The sequence below is a fragment of the Salvelinus alpinus genome, chromosome 3, assembly GCF_045679555.1.
Source record: "Salvelinus alpinus chromosome 3, SLU_Salpinus.1, whole genome shotgun sequence".
In the NCBI taxonomy this organism is placed as follows: Eukaryota; Metazoa; Chordata; class Actinopteri; order Salmoniformes; family Salmonidae; genus Salvelinus; species Salvelinus alpinus.
In genome coordinates this window covers 58,329,512-58,347,619 of record NC_092088.1, presented here as the reverse complement: position 1 = coordinate 58,347,619, position 18,108 = coordinate 58,329,512, and the positions used below count along the sequence as shown (strand labels likewise).

The 18,108-nt window shown below is 44.1% G+C and overlaps 1 protein-coding gene across 2 annotated transcripts in view; it reads left to right on the top strand.

Moving 5' to 3' along the window:
- Positions 1-1,708: 1,708 nt before the first annotated feature.
- The window catches only part of LOC139571011 (heterogeneous nuclear ribonucleoprotein L-like), a 63,276-nt gene continuing 46,876 nt past the window's right edge, over positions 1,709-18,108 (top strand). For both annotated transcript variants that reach the window (XM_071393451.1, XM_071393450.1), the window contains exon 1: positions 1,709-2,097. In XM_071393451.1, coding sequence (XP_071249552.1) covers positions 1,894-2,097 — 204 coding nt within the window. In that variant the 5' untranslated portion in view covers positions 1,709-1,893. The remainder of the gene's footprint in view (positions 2,098-18,108) is intronic.

Below are 18,108 nucleotides of genomic sequence, written 5' to 3'. Positions count from 1 at the left end.
ATCCAGTTGCAGTTCCTCTGTTGGATGACTTAAACATTAGGGCTGAATCCTAATATTAACTTGAACTTTCGCATAGATTATATGCCTTCATGTCAACCTGAGATGTGCATATCTGAAGATATCTCAAGATCCTTGAATAACGATACCTGTTATAAAACGTACATGCTCAGATGCTTTTTCTTTTTCTTTGTGTGTCTTACCTCTTCCCACGTAGATCTCAACAAGTGTGACTAGCATGTCTCACACACATTTTGATATCTCAGCTCTAAACAAAGGCAGTCAAGTGTGAAAGGCTTACTTTGGTGGGGGGGTGGTTGACTGAGTATAGCTTTAATCCATGCTCGTGTATCACTCACTCCACCCACCTGTTACTATTTATGGGTATTGTCCTTACACAATCTCAGTCTCCAACAAGACATTCCTGCCCAATGCCCATTGAATGGTTTATCAGTCTGATCTATGAAATCCGTTTTTTTCTGTCTTAACATAACAGAGTGTGTGGGTAAAGAAGGGTGTGGAAAGTGTGTGTGTGGGTGTGTAACAAGACTGTTTCCTTCCTGAATATACCTGCAACAGCTAACCAACAGGTTGGGGGCACTACCCTCAGACCCCCTGTCCAGTACCCCAGTGGGGTTTCAAACAACATGACAATCTGAGTATGTTCAGGATGTTCATCATGATCAGTTTGACTAATGCAACACACTCTTACGGATATTCCCTCTGGTAGCCTACACAGCATCAAATATCAAGGACGATGGTGTGAATGAGGTGTGGTTATAACAGTGAGTGTCAGACGGCAGTGGATGAGACAAGAAGTGAAGGAAACCCACAGAGACCCTAGGATAAACAGCACAATTGTGCAAACCCCAGAGACAGCGAGAGGAGGCTCCATTACCATTTCCTACTCCAACCTTCTTTTTAAACAGTGTGAGAGAGGCATGTCACAGCAGTGCTCTGAGCTTGAGGGTCAAATGCATGCTGCCAAAAGAGTCTGACTTATAATAGAGGTTGTAGCCTATTGAATCAAATAAGATCAAATCGTTATTATTATGGGTGCATTGAGAGTTTCAGAGAGATTTCACATCAACAATCTGTTTGTGGTGGTTATTGTACCTCAGCTGTTCTTGATTTGAGGACATCTATTGACACCTAGCTGAATAGCCTATTGTTTATTTACAACAATATTTTAACCGTTTGTTAATAGTTAATAGTGCAGTGCATGAGTAGCAATAATGACTGAGACGCTGTAGTGACCATACCGCCTATTTGCATGGAAATGTTGGAGTGCAAATACCCATTTTGATTACGAATATTTGCGTAAATGAAAATCGTGCAAGCGGTCACACGTTTGCCACTCAACCCTTTCTTTTACTCAAGTTTGAATACATTTCAGCTATTCAGAAAAGTGGAAAACTAGAACTGCTATATATATATCAGTGGTTATTGTTGGCTAAACATTGATACCATGCGGTAAGAATGTAGCACTTTACGAATTTAAACATTGTTTCTGTTGCAGCAGAAGCACTGATATGACAGCTCGAGCATTGGCAATAATCTCTGCGTACTTTGCTGCAGAATGTGGAGACTGGAGAGCGCCTGCTTTCTCTGTTGAAAGACTAAGACTGACCAATCGGTATCTGTATTCCTAATTAGCAAGCACAGACTGTCCAATGAGGGACGTGCTGGGTGGGTTCTCCACACACACCTTCTCGGGGCCACTCTGGTACAGAATCGCGAAGGAGGGCGCGTTACAGAATGACATACAGGTTTTCTTGATGCACACAACGCCAGAGACAATTAGAAAAAAAGAACGAGAGGGACTTTTCGACGAACGACTGGTCCGTCTTCACGCTTTGTGTCCAAGAAGGATTCAATCTGTCCACCTGAAGAGGCATGTCGCTTATTGAAGAATACGAGGAAGGGGAGTATGGGAGGGCGCCGAAGCGACTGAAGACCACTGAGGTGGAGGAGGGCGAGGAGCTGGAGGAGGGAGAGGATTCGGACTCGGAGTCTGCAGGGCTGCTCGGAGATGTGGAGAATGTAGGAGCCGAGAAAAGGCCACGGTGGACCGGAACGAAATACGGACCTGAAAGACTGGTAAGGGAAGCGCGACCTTATTATAATATAACATCTGAATCTGAATCTGATGTTTTGCAATATTACTGTAAATAACTGGCAATGATCACAATGTTGCTACTGGAATAGTAGCCTAGCCTATATATAGTTTATTAATTAATTGGGTTCCTCTGCGATTGATAATCTGTCAGTCATTTGCAGTCAATATATCAATTGACAGTCTGAAGCCCTACATGTAAGATTGAAGGGTACTGTCCAGCTAAAAATCATACAATGCGTTGGCAGACTACAGTTATTTTCTACTCTGACAAGGTGTAAATCTTGTTAAGAAAAGATACACACGTGTTGAAGTAAAACGGGATTGCAATATGATCCACATGACATGGATTATAACTGATTTATTGAACAATTTATGCATAACATCAAACTGCATAAAAAAAGAAAAGTGCTTTGCAGAGTTTTAACCAGCCAGGTCTCATAGACTAGACGTAACATAGTACATGTAAATCTGGGACACTGAAATTACATTTGGTATGGTTACATAAAACAGATTCGGTCAGGGTTAATGGGTGGGCGTATAACACGAACATCTACCAATCCAAAGGCTAATTAGCAACTTTTCAACTACATACTTATTTGTAATAATGTAATAGGAAATGTAATTCGTAACATATCAAAAGAAATGGGTAATGGACAACCACACATGAATACAGTTGAAGTCGGAAGTTTACATACACCTTAGCCAAATACATTTAAACTCAGTTTTTCACAAACCCTGACATTTAATCCTAGTAAAAATTCCCTGTTTTAGGTCAGTAAGGATCACCACTTTATTTTAAGAATGTGAAATGGCAGAATATTAGTAGAGAGAATGATTTCAATGATTTATTTATTTCATCACATTCCCAGTGGGTCAGAAATGTACATACACTCAATTAGTATTTGGTAGCATTGCCTTTAAATTGTTTAACTTAGGTGAAACGTTTCAGATAGCCTTCCACAAGCTTCCCACAATGAGTTGGGTGAAATTTGGCCCATTCCTCCTGACAGAGCTGGTGTAACTAAGTCAGGTTTGTAGGCCTCCTTGCTTGCACACACTTTTTCAGTTCTGCCCACAAATGTTCTATAGGATTGAGGTCAGGGCTTTGTAATGGCCACTCCAATACCTTGACTTTGTTGTCCTTAAGCCATTTTGCAACAACTTTGGAAGTATTGTCCATCTGGAAGACCCATTTGCGACCAAGCTTTAACTTCCTGACTGATGTCTTGAGATGTTGCTTCAATATATCCACATAATTTTCCTGCCTCATGATGCCATCTATTTTGTGAAGTGCCCCAGTTTCTTCTGCAGCAAAGTACCCCCACAACATGATGCTGCCACGCCTGTGTTTCACGGTTGGGATGGTGTTCTTCGGCTTGCAAACATCCCCCTTTTTCCTCCAAACATAACGATGGTCATTATGGCCAAACAGTTCTATTTTTGTTTCATCAGACCAGAGGACATTTCTCCAAAAAGTACGATCTTGGTCCCCATGTGCAGTTGCAAACCGTAGTCTGGATATTTTATGGCGGTTTTGGAGCAGTGGCTTCTTCCTTGCTGAGCGGCCTTTCAGGTTATGTCGATATAGGACTTGTTTTACTGTGGATACAGATACTTTTGTACCTGTTTCCTCCAGCATCTTCACAAGGTCCTTTGCTGTTGTTCTGGGATTGATTTGCACTTTTCACACCAAAGTACGTTCATCTCTAGGTGACAGAACGCGACTCCTTCCTGAGCGGTATGATGGCTGCGTGGTCCCATGGTGTTTATACTTGTGTACTATTGTTTGTACAGATGAATGTGGTACCTTCAGGCGTTTAGAAATTGCTCCCAAGGATGAACCAGACTCGTGGAGGTCTACAATTTTTTGTCTTATTTCTTTTGATTTTCTCATGATGTCAAGCAAAGAGACACTGAGTTTGAAGGTAGGCCTTGAAATACATCCACAGGTACACCTCCAATTGACTTAAATTATGTCAATTAGCCTATCAGAAGCTTCTAAATCCATGACGTCATTGTCTGGAATTTTCCAAGCTGTTTAAAGGCACAGTCAACTTAGTGTATGTAAACTTCTGACCCACTGGAATTGTGATACAGTGAATTATGAGTGAAATAATCTGTCTGTAAACAATTGTTGGAAACATTTCTTGTGTCATGCACAAAGTAGATGTCCTAACCAACTTGCGAAAACTATAGTTTGTTAACAAGAAATTTGTGGAGTCGTTGAAAAACGAGTTTTAATGACTCCAACCTAAGTGTATGTAAACTTGCGACTTCAACTGTACATACCATATGAAACGTAACATATCATACTAAATGGAGTGTCTTGGATTTTACATACAGAATAATATGAAATGCTCTGAGATCATGTTGCAACAAACATACTGAACCCTATATAGACTACAGTAATAGTATGCCTACTATTGTAACCGTGACATGAATATTGACTGACATTCGTGAAGTTAGGTAATATCGGTCATATCCTTAGCCTAATATCATGATCATGAACTATTTATTAACCCCAGTGTGTTTGGAAATGTCCTCTACCTCCTGCTTTTTGTAAAAGTGCATAGTGACATGACATCTCTTCAGTGAAGGTGATTTGCACGGCTTACATAGGCTAAGTCTGTAGACTGTGCTACACTGTCAGAGTATAGTCTAGTCTTGTACACCTGTCACCATTAGACAGTGCATTATTGATGGTGATCCATGGGTTGCTCGGTTGGATAGGTTATGCGAATGGCAACATCTCCACTTCTGATGTCTAATGTCTGGAATTAAATTATGTGAAGGCCTGCTCATGCTCTGCAACTCTGACTTTACCAGGACATGAATAGTTGACTATTATTAAGAGTAAATAGTCTATAAACGTATAATAGTGCGTAAAGGGGAGCTGAGTATTTGGATTGTAAACCATAATCTTCTGAATTGTCCAGTGAAAATGAGCATCTTGATTTTCACTCATGTTTTAGATCTGATTTAGCTCATCTCAACCTCTGCGGGGTGCATAATGCAGCCCAGTATGTGCCTTGCTTTGAGATCAAAACCAGACAGGAATGCAGGAAGAGAAACCAGCTCCCTGCTCTGTGTGCATAGGCCTATCTCCGCTACATCTTCTCAGCAGATTATCATAAGAACGGTCCCGGCATGAGGAGGCATTGAACGCATTATCTAGATTAGCTATGCAGTGTTTTGGTCTTTGCTAGCTCAGGCGGTGCAGATCTTTAGTCCGTTGATCGGCTTTTCCCCTTATCACCAAGGAAAAGCTGCGAATCCGCCACCGGCAAGACAGATTCAGCTGCCTGATGTCACAACTGGCTGTGGAGCATGCCCCTTATCTGTACTCTCTCCCAACTAGGGTTGCCTGTACTTTCAACCAATAGATTGGTCGAAATTTTAAAACTTGTATTTTTCCATATATAGACACACCCTATGTTTGAATAAAATCAACTATATTTAGGCTACCGAGCTTGTCAGACGCTTTAAGCACTGCGATTAAAAATGAAGACACAAATTACTAGAGAGGGTGTCAGAGATCAATAGAAAAAAACTTGTTCCTGACCATACTCCTCCCTCTGCTGCTGGCCTCGCCATGCTCCTAAAGTTGCCGGTATTAGGCTACACCAGTGGTCAGCAACCTTTTCCATTTGGAGTGCTAAGTTATCGTACCATTTCTACTGATTTGCTTTCCGTGCCACTTATGTTTTTCGTATGCAAATTTTCGTGGAACAGTTTAATTTAATATATAATAAAGTCTTGATATCTCAAAATCAATGTCATGTGGTTAATCAAAATCTAAATGACAATTACACATCTAAAAGTAACTTCTATTTCCAATATGTAAAAATAGCCTAAAAATAGCCAAATAAAAACATTGCAGCCCACAGGGAGAAAATATCCTGATAAAAATAAATGTCCTATGAATCAAATTGGCTACACATGGCCTGTCTGCAAGGAACTTGAAACATTATCAACTATTGTATTAACTTGGTCAGGCCTGAAACTCCTGCTAGCAAACTTGCAACATTGTATAAAATATTCTGGGCCTTCAGAGTTTCCTAGACCAGTGAGCTCCGGACAGTCAGACTATGTTGGGCAAGGGATAAGAAGTAATCAGGTAGGCCTATTTTATAACGTTTCCACCGGATCAGAGCATGACAGTTTTTCCCCCTTTCATGCTGAGTGGTAATTGAAAGGGAGAGAGCTGGAAAGATTTTTCAAATAGGCTACATTGAGGAACTATTGTCATTCTCAATGGATGTAAAAACAGACTTTGTTTACTTGCTGTTTGAGGTGAATAACTAATTACTTTGAAAAGCTCCACAGTGATGGTGAGTTAAGACAACCAGAAATAGTATCAGATCCCCAAATGGGCACATTTATAGGCCTATATTTGTGAGCAGGCCAGGTAGCCTAGGCCTAGTTTTATGTGTAATCAGGTGCGTGTCCTTACTCAAGATGGACAGGAGCGCTCCAAACAAAAGACAATGAATAAATTGACAACCCATAAATGGAATGAAATAAACCAACACTTTTTTCTCACAAGTGTAGCCTAGGTTGTGCTCTCTGCAAACAACGTGTCCAGTCCTGCAATGACAAAGGTAAGACTGTAATAATAAAGATTGAATGCATTAACAGAAATTACTGTAACCAAACAAGCATTGTAGATTAGAAAATGTTTATTCCATGTGTAACTCTGGGTTGTTGTTTGTGTTGCACTGCTTTGCTTTATCTTGGCCAGGTCGCAGTTGTAAATGAGAGCTTGTTCTCAACTGGCCTACCTGGTTAAGTAAAGGTGAAATAAATAAATAATAATAACAACAAAAAATTGGAAGGGCAAAAACAAATTTCACACCACAGTCCACGGTCGTCTAGACAAGACTGCAGCCTTGGGTAAAACAAAGGGGAAGGGGTGTGTCTCTTTGTTCACAACAGCTGGTGCACGATTTCTAATGTTAAGTGTAGAGTTTTTGCTCACTTGAGTTCGAGTACCTCATAATAAGCTACAGACCATATTATTTACAAAGAGAGTTTTCATCTGTATTTTTTGTAGCTGTTTATTTACCACCACAAACTGATGCTTGCACTAAGACCACACTCAACAAGATCTATAGGGCCATAAGCAAACAAGAAAATGCACATCAAGAGGCGGTGCTTCTCGTCGTCGGTGATTTTAATGCAGGAAAACTGAAATCCGTTTTACCAAATTTCTACCATCATGTCACCTGTGCAACTAGAGGCGACAAAACTCTTATTCACCTTTACTCCACACACAGAAACATATACAAAACTCTCCCTCGCCCTCCCTTTGGCAAATCTGACCATAACTCTATCCTCCTGATTCCTGCTTACAAGCAAAAACTCAAACCTGGAAGTGGTCCGATGAAGGTGGATGCTAAGCTACAGGACTGTTTTACTTGCACAGACTGGAATATGTTCTGGGATTCATCTGATAAAATTGAGGCGTTTACCACATCAGTCACCGGCTTCATTAATAAGTGTATTGATGACATCATCCCCACAGTGACCATACGTACTGTACATATCCCAACCAGAAGCCATGGATTACAGGCAACAACCGCACTGAGCTAAAGCCTAGAGCTGCTGTTTTCAAGGAGCGGGACACTAATTTGGGCGCCTATAAGAAATCCCACTATGACCTTCAATGAGCCATCAAATAGGCAAAGCATCAATACAGGACTAAGATCGAATCCTGCTACGCTGGCGCCTACTCTCGTCGGATGTGGCAGGGCATGAAAACTATCATGGATTACAAAGGGGAAACCCAGATGCGAGCTTCCCAGTGACGAGAGTCTACCAGACCTGTTAAATGCCTTCTATGATTGCTTCGAGGCAAGCAACACTGAACACTGTGTGATCTTGCTCTCCGTAGCCAATGTAAGACCTTTAAACAGGTTAACATTCAGACATATTACCAGGACGCGTAGTCAGAGCATGCACGGACCAGCTGGCAAGTGACTTCACTGACATTTTCAACCTCTCCCTGACCCAGTCTGTAATAGCTACGTTCCAAGCAGACCACCATAGTCACTGTACCCAAGAACGCCAAGGTAACCTGTCTGAATGACTATCGCCCCATAGCACTCACATCTGTAGCCATGAAATAATTTGAAAGGCTGGTCATGGCTCACATCAACACCATCATCCCAGACACCCTGGACCCACTCCAATTCGCATTGGTGCCCCAACAGATGAACAGATGACGCAATCTCTATTGCACTCCACACTGCCCTGTCCCACATGGAAAAGAGGAACATCTTTGTGAGAATGTTGTTCAACTACAGTTCAACTACAGTTGAGCGTTCAACACCAGAGTGCACTCCAAGCTCATCACTAAGCCCAGGACCCTGCGACTGAACACCTCCCTCTGCAACTGCATTCTGGACTTCCTGACGGGCAGCTTTCAGGTGCTGAGGGTAGGCAACGACACATCCGCCACGCTGACCCTCAACAGGGGGGCCCTTTAGGGGTGCGCGCTTTGTCCCCTCCTATACTCTCTATTCACCCACGACTGAGTGGCCACGCACGACTGCAACACCATCATTACGTTTGCTGACAACACGACGATGGTAGGCTTGATCACAGACGACAATGAGACATCCTATAGGGAGGAGATCAGTGGTGTGGCAGTGTGGTGCCAGGAAAACAACCTCTTCCTCACCGTCAGCAAGACAAAGGAGCTGATCATGGACTACAGGAGATGGAGGGCCGAGGACGTCCCCGTCCACATCGACAGTGATGAGTCGAAAGCTTACATTTCCTTGGTGTCCATATTACTAATGAATTAACCTGGTCCACACACACCAACACAGTCATGAAGAAGGCACGACAATGCTTCTTCCCCCCCTCAAGAGGCTAAAAAGATTTGGCATGGGCTCACAGATCCTCAAAAAGTTCTGCATCTGCACCATTGAGAGCATCTTGAATGACTGTAATACCACTTGGAATGGCAACTGCTTGGCATCCGACCGCATGGCGCTACAGAGTGTAAGACGTATGACCCAATATAGCACTGGGACCGAGCTCCCTGCCATCCAGGACCTCTATACCAGGCGGTGTCAGAAGAAGGTCCTAAAGATTGTCAAAGACTCCAGCCACCCAAGTCATAGACGGTTGTCTCTGCTACCGGCAAGTGGTACCGATGCACCAAGTCTGGTTCCAAGTCTGGAACCAACAGGACCCTGAAAACCTTCTACTACCAAGCCATAAGGCAGCTGAATAGTTAACCAAATAGCTACCCGGACAATCTGCGTTGACCCCCTGTTGTTTACGAAGCATGTGACAAATCTTTAAAAAATATGTATATATGAATGAAGCCTTTACTGTATGTGCTTGTTTCGATTAAATAAATGCTTCAAAATTCATAAAAAGTTACGTTAGCTGATTAAGATTATCTTGTGGAATAAAACATATAAGATTTCCTAAGCCTGTGTGTTACACAGACCTTAAGTCCAGCATTTATCCAAAAACCCTAAAAAAAAGATCAACATTCATTTCCCCATAGGCCTACAAAAAGACCCCAGTACTATTGCGCTCTATATGCTAATGTGATTCTATGTGGAGAAAACACGCCTTTTTACCTTTTGCGCTTCAATGCACATGTGTAATTTAACGTAGCCTCCATTTAAATGAGATGCTGTTTGTCAAATAGGCTCCATTTGTGGAGCCTAATGTGTTTTTATTTGTAGGCCTATCCAATTCATCCCAATTAGGTAGCATACAGTAGGCCTACCCTGATAGCCTATCTGAGTGCTGGATGCTGATGCTAGTGTTATTTAACACCGTAAATCATAGGAATTAGTGGTTTTGGGTGTATTTTTCCTTTTAGACGAAGCACCACAGTCTAAAATGATTTTTTTTTACATATATTTTGGGGTATTTTGGTCCTTTAATATTAGTTATTTCAACATTTGATGTAAATGTATATTTTCTTTTGTTTATTGTGCTACCAAAAAGCTCTGACGAAGGCCGTGAGGCCGATACGTAAAGCTTATTAAAGAGCAGTGATACTATCAAGAGCAGTGATACTATCAAGAGCAGTGATACTATCAAGAGCGGTGATACTATTAAGAGCGGTGATACTATCAAGAGCGGTGATACTATCAAGAGCAGTGATACTATCAAGAGCAGTGATACTCTCAAGAGCGGTGATACTATCAAGAGCAGTGATACTATCAAGAGCAGTGATACTATCAAGAGCGGTGATACTATCAAGAGCGGTGATACCATCAAGAGCGGTGATACTATCAAGAGCAGTGATACTATCAAGAGCAGTGTGCGGGTTTCTTCTTTCTTGTCAGTTTATCATGCTACCGTCATAGAAATATCATGCATTTTAACCACATTCAAATGGACATAAATCCACCACTTCAAAGCTCACTACATTTAATCATGCATCATTTAAAAGCCCATTTCATAGACAATGTTACAAAATTGACTATATGTAGTAACTTATTTTGAAGAGATTGTGATTGGGTCTATATAGGCATTTGGCGATTGGTAGGCAAAATTCATTGCATTTCTCCTTAACTGCCATTCACTGAAAGTTAGACCCTTCTCACACATCAAGTCATCAGAAGAACTCTTCAGAAGCATCTACATTCATGAAATCAAATTTTGTGTGCTTATCTTTAGATATATTCTCCAGACTTGTATTGAGGGAATTGTGGATATGTTGTCAAATTCATTTTATGTACGTGTCTTTAGTATTTCACAGATAGAAAGATGAAAAATTATTTATACACAATCGCTCTGTAAGTCCTGGAGTGTCTTAACAGTGTCCAGAAAAACAGATTTGTGGTTTATGCAAATATGCACATATTTAATGAGATATCGCAACATGTTGCATATTTAAATACAATATTAAATACAATATTTCAGAAAAGTGGTAATACAAAAAAGTATTATGTTTGTGTCTACATTCAACTGGTAAAAGTTCATTGCGATATGAAAAAGGGCGGAAAATACCTTATTAGAGGGTTTGTGCCTCACCTAAATGGGATTGGTCTGCCATAAACAGTGCTGGGGATATCTAAGAAATAGCATATTGATTTTAATTTTCTAATTTGCTATTCAGGCAATAGATAGAGCTAGGCCCTCTCCTCATTGATGATGATGATGTGTGTGTGTGTGTGTGTGTGTGTGTGGGGGGGCGACCTTGTGGGCAGCGTGGACATACCAGGTTTGCATGCAGTGTGTGTTTGTATGTGGGCTGGGCTGGGTGCTGCTGTGTGATGCAGAGTGACAGGGTATATGGACTGAGTCTGGATGTGAGAGTGTGTTCTGAGTCATCACTACTGATAATATGACAACTGGGACTGATACTGAAAACCATCCGTACACTGGAGACAGGAAGACGGAGAGAAAGACAGAGAGAAAGGCATAGAGAGAGAGAGACAAGTAGGTAGAGAGAGAGAGAAAGCTAGAAAGAGGGAGAGAGGTAGACAGAGAGAGAGAGAGAGAGAGAAAAGAGAGAGAGAAATAGGTAGAAAGAGAGGTATGAGAGAGAGAGGGGGATAAACGTTTTATTTTGGTATACAGGAAGTCAATGAGCTCCCTATCAGCATAGCGACAGAGACGTATGACTTAGTCCATGACTAAATGTCACACCTAAACTATTAAGAAAAATAAATTTAAAGGTGTTTGAGCCTGTGGCATAGAATGTATTTATATTTCACACCGTCTTTGAAGAGGACGGAAAAGAGAGAGCGTCTGATAAAGGGAGAGATTAAAGCTATAGACAGACAGAAGTTGAGACAGTCGGCACCCAGTAGAGAACACAGCACCTTTTGAAGTTGTCTGGAAAGTCTGTGGCAGACGCTTTAACAGTGAAAACAAGATGAGTGAAAAACAATATTGGATGTCTTGTTTGATTTCCACTGTAAACACTGTTTTGATGACTGCTGAGCACATTAGTGTATGCTTTTGTAGTGTGAATGTGGTTATTTGTATTTATGGTTTGTGCAGTGGTGTAGTTTTGTGTATTTGTTTAGTTTGTGTGTGAGAGGTAAGTGACCTGGCTCTACAGTATTGACATTGATCTTGTATCCTACCTAGTGTGTCAGAATATATTAAACATTGACATTTAAATCCAAGGCACAACAAAGGATCAAAGATTGAATAATATACATAAGGGCAAAGAAACAGTTTTAAGTTTGTCTTTTTAGGTTTAGGTATTTTTTGTTTGCCTCAGACAAAGGTGCTTAAAACTTGGAGTGGTGTAAAAGCCTATCTGCCCTGGATAATTCTAGCAGTGCTGACAGAGAGAGCTTGTGTGTGTGTGTGTGCGTGTGTGTGCGTGCGTGCGCGCGTGTGTCACGTTCCTGACCTGTTTTCTGTTGTTTTGTATGTGTGTGATGGTCAGGGCGTGAGTTTTGGGTGGGCAGTCTATGTTTGCTGTTTCTATGTTGGTTTTGGGTTGCCTGGTATGGCTCTTAATTAGAGGCAGGTGTTTTGCGTTTTCCTCTAATTGAGAGTCATATTAAGGTAGGTTGTTCTCACTGTTTGTTTGTGGGTGATTGTCTTCCGTGTCTGTGTCTGCGTCTGCGTACCACACGGGACTGTAGCGTTTGTTCGTTCGTTTGTTATAGTCTGTACCTGTTCCTACGTGCTTCGTGTTTTATGTAAGTACTCATGGTGTAGGTCAGTCTACATTTGTTTTTTGTTATTTTGTAATCCTTCCCAGTGTTTGTTTTCGTGTCTCGTCGATTGATTTAATAAATCATTATGTATTCAAAACCCGCTGCATTTTGGTCGAATCACTACTCCTCCTCTTCGTATGAAGGGGAGGAGGAACACCGTTACAGAATCACCCACCAAACCCAGATCAAGCAGCGGGTTAACGGACAGCCACGACAGCAGCAGTGGGAAAAGGAGGATTGGACATGGGAAGAGATCCTGGACGGTAAAGGACCTTGGGCAGAGCCAGTGGAGTGTCGCCGCCCCAAAGCGGAGCTGGAGGCAGCGAAAGCGGAGAGGCGACGTTATGAGGAGGCAGCACGGAAGCAAGGCTGGAGGCCCGTGAGTAACACCCAAAAATTTATTGGGGGGGGGGGCTAAAGGGGAGTGTGGCGAAGCCGGGTTGGATACCTGAGCCAACTCCCCGGGCTTGCCGTGGAGTAAGAGGGCGTCGTACTGGTCAGACACCGTGTTATGCGGTAAAGCGCACGGTGTCCCCAGTACGCGTGCTTAGCCCAGTGCGGGCTATTCCACCTTGCCGCACTGGGAGGGCTAGGTTGGGCATCGAGCCGAGTGCCATGAAGCCGGCCCAACGTATCTGGTCTCCAGTACGTCTCCTCGGGCCGGCGTACATGGCACCAGCCTTACAGGTGGTGTCCCCGGTTCGCCTGCATAGCCCAGTGCGGGCTATTCCACCTCGCCGCACTGGCAGGGCTACGGGGACCATTCAACCTGGTAAGGTTGGGGAGGCTCGGTGCTCAAGAGCACGTGTCCTCCTTCACGGTCCGGTATATCCGGCGCCACCTTCCCGCCCCAGCCTAGTACCACCAGTGCCGACACCACGCACCAGGCTTCCAGTGCATCTCCAGAGCCCTGTTCCTCCTCCACGCACTCTCCCTATGGTGCGTGTCTCCAGCCCAGTGCCTCCAGTTCCGGTACCGCGCACCAGGCTGTCTCTCCGTCTCCTCCCTACAGAACTGCCCGTCTGCCCAGCGGCGCCTGAACTGCCCGTCTGCCCAGCGGCGCCTGAACTGCCCGTCTGCCCAGCGGCACCTGAACTGCCCGTCGGCCCAACGGCGCCTGAACTGCCCGTCTGCCATGAGCCTGCAAAGCTGCCCGTCTGCCATGAGCCTGCAAAGCCGCCCGTCTGCCAAGAGCCTACAGAGCCTTCCGCCAGACCGGATCAGCCAGAGCCTTCCGCCAGACCGGATCAGCCAGAGCCTTCCGCCAGACCGGATCAGCCAGAGCCTTCCGCCAGACCGGATCAGCCAGAGCCTTCCGCCAGACCGGATCAGCCAGAGCCGTCCGCCAGACCGGATCAGCCAGAGCCTTCCGCCAGACCGGATCAGCCAGAGCCGTCCAGCCAGGACCAGCCGGAGCCGTCCAGCCAGGACCAGCCGGAGCCGTCCAGCCAGGACCTGCCGGAGCCGTCCAGCCAGGACCTGCCGGAGCCGTCCAGCCAGGACCTGCCGGAGCCGTCCAGCCAGGACCTGCCGGAGCCGTCCAGCCAGGACCTGCCGGAGTCCCTCGGCCAGGACCTGCCGGGGTCCCTCGGCCAGGACCTGCCGGGGTCCCTCGGCCAGGGCCTGCCGGGGTCCCTCGGCCAGGACCTGCCGGGGTCCCTCGGCCAGGACCTGCCGGGGTCCCTCGGCCAGGACCTGCCGGAGTCCCTCAGCCCGGTGCTGCCCCTTATCCCGGTGCTGCCCCTTATCCCGGTGCTGGCCCGTATCCCGGTGCTGCCCCTTCATTTAGGTGGGTTTAGTTGGAGGGTGGTCATTGGGAGGGGGATACAGAAACGGGGAGTGACTATGGTGGTGTGGGGACAGCGTCCGGAGCCTGAGCCACCACCGTGGTCAGATGCCCACCCAGACCCTCCCCTGGACTTTGTGCTGGTGCGCCCGGCGTTAGCACCTTGAGGGGGGGGTTCTGTCACGTTCCTGACCTGTTTTCTGTTGTTTTGTATGTGTGTGATGGTCAGGGCGTGAGTTTTGGGTGGGCAGTCTATGTTTGCTGTTTCTATGTTGGTTTTGGGTTGCCTGGTATGGCTCTTAATTAGAGGCAGGTGTTTTGCGTTTTCCTCTTATTGAGAGTCATATTAAGGTAGGTTGTTCTCACTGTTTGTTTGTGGGTGATTGTCTTCCGTGTCTGTGTCTGCGTACCACACGGGACTGTAGCGTTTGTTCGTTCGTTTGTTATAGTCTGTACCTGTTCCTACGTGCTTCGTGTTTTATGTAAGTACTCATGGTGTAGGTCAGTCTACATTCGTTTTTTGTTATTTTGTAATCCTTCCCAGTGTTTGTTTTCGTGTCTCGTCGATTGATTTAATAAATCATTATGTATTCAAAACCCGCTGCATTTTGGTCGAATCACTACTCCTCCTCTTCGTATGAAGGGGAGGAGGAACACCGTTACAGCGTGTGTGTGTGTGTAATTGTTTTCCTACATTATCAGGACCCCAATGTCCTAACAATTCACCCGAATGTCCTGAAAAGGTAGGAAAACAACTTTTTTGAAAAGTCAGGACTTTTTTCAGGTCCTGATTTTGCTCAAATGTTATTTTAAGCTTAAGGGTTAGGTTTACGGTTTTGGGGTTAAAGTTAAGGTTAGGTTAGGTTTAGAGTTAGGGAAAATACGATTTTTAATGGTCAAACATGTTTGCACTTCAAAAACTCCTGAAATTTTATGAAAACATGTAACGGTCGTCATAGTCGTTCATGGATCGGACCAACACGCAGAGTGGGTAGTGCTCATGATCATTTATTAAAACGAAACTGAACACTAACACGAAACAAAATAACGAAAATTAGTACAACCGACAACAGTCCCGTGTGGCACGAATACAAACACGGAAACAAACACCCACAAAACACACGTGAAACCCCGGCTGCCTTAGTATGATTCTCAATCAGGGACAACGATTGACAGCTGCCTCTGATTGAGAATCATACCAGGCCGAACACAAAATCCCAACATAGAAAATCACACATAGACAAACCCACCCAACTCACGCCCTGACCAACTAAATAAATACAAGACAAAAGAAAACAGGTCAGGAACGTGACAAAACAGAGCTGTGTGTCTGCGTGAGTGTGAGTGTGTGTGTGTGTGTCTGCGTGAGTGTATGTGTGTGTGTGTGTAGCCTAGGGCTGACCACAATTATTCGACTGGTCAATTGTTTGGTCATTAGGCTGTTGGTTGAGATTTCTTTTGTTGAGCAGTAGCAAATATATACTGTATATACTTATTTTTGTTTATGGCACACGAGACACCTGTCTTATTCATACCCATTTTAGCAAAATGATCCATTGCGGAGGGAATGGGGATGGCACAGTCCAAGAAGAAGGGGAGTGTGGCTGCACAACGCACGTCTCTCTCCAGAATGCGCCCTCTCTCGCCAATTTGTGCACATTCATTGTTTCATAACTTCATTGTGTAAATTGTTTGCATTTGATTGTTAGTGTCTATCAATTCCCCATTACATATATCACCAGTAGTACATTTACCATTAATTCCTAGAATTTCTAATCTACAATATTTGTTTGGTTACAGTAATGAGTGTTAATGCATTCAATATATTATTATTCCAGTCTTTTACCGTTCTCACTGTCGGAGTGGACACGTTGTTTGCAGATTTCATTTACGAGTTTTGTCAATTTAGTCATTGTCTTTTGTTTTGTGTGCTCCTGTCAATGTTGAGTAAGGACGCGCACCTGATTACGCATAAAAGTAGGCCTATAGGCTACTTGGCCTGCTCGCAAATGTAGTCATATAAATGTGCCCATTTGGGGATCTGATAGTACGCCTATTTCTGATTTGCTTAACGCACCACCACTAATGAGCTGTGGAGCTTCTCAAAGTAATGTTTTCTTCACCTCAAACAGCAAGCAAACAAAGTCTGTTTTTACATCCATTGAGAATGACAATAATTCCTCAATGTTTTGAAAAATCTTTCCAGCCTCCTGAGTGGCTCAGCACTCTAAGGCAGTGCATCGCAGTGTTGCGGCGTCACTACAGCCTGGGGCTGTGTCATTACCGGCGGTGACTGGGAGTCCCATAGGGCGGCGCACGGATTAGGGAAGGGTTTGGCCGGGGGGGCTTTACTTGGCTCATCGCGCTCTAGCGACTCCTTGTGGCGGGCCGGGCGCCTGCAGGCTGACTTCGGTGGTCAGTTGAACAGTGTTTCCTCTGACACATTGGTGCAGCTGGCTTCCGGGTTAAGCGAGCAGGAAGAGCGGTTTGGCAGGTCATGTTTCGGAGGACGCATGACTCGTCCTTCGCCTCTCCCGAGCCCGTTGGGGAGTTGCAGCGATGAGACAAAATCGTAATCACAAAACTGTGAGAAAAAGGGGGTAAAAAAATAAAACTAAACAAATTATCTTTCCACCAATCGATTGGTCGAAAGAACAGACGACTTTCAGTCAACCAATATGTTTTGGGGTCGGGGACAGCACTAGTGGAGCCTCTTGCTGTTACACACCCCTCTGTAGAATAAAAAGCCTCTCATTACAAGCTCCTCAAAGGGACTTCCCTTAGTGACAGATTCCAGTGCTCTCTCTCCTCATCTCCTCTTCTCCCTAAATACTGTAAGGTTAAAGAGAGTGTGAGAGGGAACTATATTCTCATATTGCTCCAGTTTTGCTCCTTCATGCTGTAAAGTGACCTCCTGACTTCTCCTACAGCATCTCAAGTCTTCCTCTAACCAGGTTTCCATCCAACCTTTTTATGCAAGTAAAGTACATGTCAGATAAAGTACATGTCATGACAGGCCTGATGGAAACAGAACATTTTTCGGTAAACTTTCTAAATGTTGACAAAACAAAATACGCTAGACAAAGTGGGATTTTTTTGTGTCTGTAAAATTAATTATGCGAGAAATGTCGGTGGAAACACTTTTATGCACAAGTGTTGATATAATAACCATCATATTGAAGTAAACTTGGAGTCACGTGATGAGACTCGTGGAGAAGCATGCAGTTTATTAGGCTACAGATGAAATAAGTTATGAGGGTGGTGACTTCACGGTGTGGTGAAAGTGCAAGGTGATGAGCTTGATGCTGCTTTCCAATAAATATCGAGGGTCTTATCCTGTTTACATGATCATCGATGCTTGGCTGCCATTTGATAAATAAAAATAATCTTGCTCTTTTGTCGATAATAATCGCATAATGCAGGCTATACAGTGCCTTCGGAAAGTATTCAGACCCCTTGACTTTTTCCACATTTTGTGGAAAACACCAGTCTCAACGTCAACAGTGAAGAGGCGACTCCGGGATGCTGGCCTTCTAGGCAGAGTT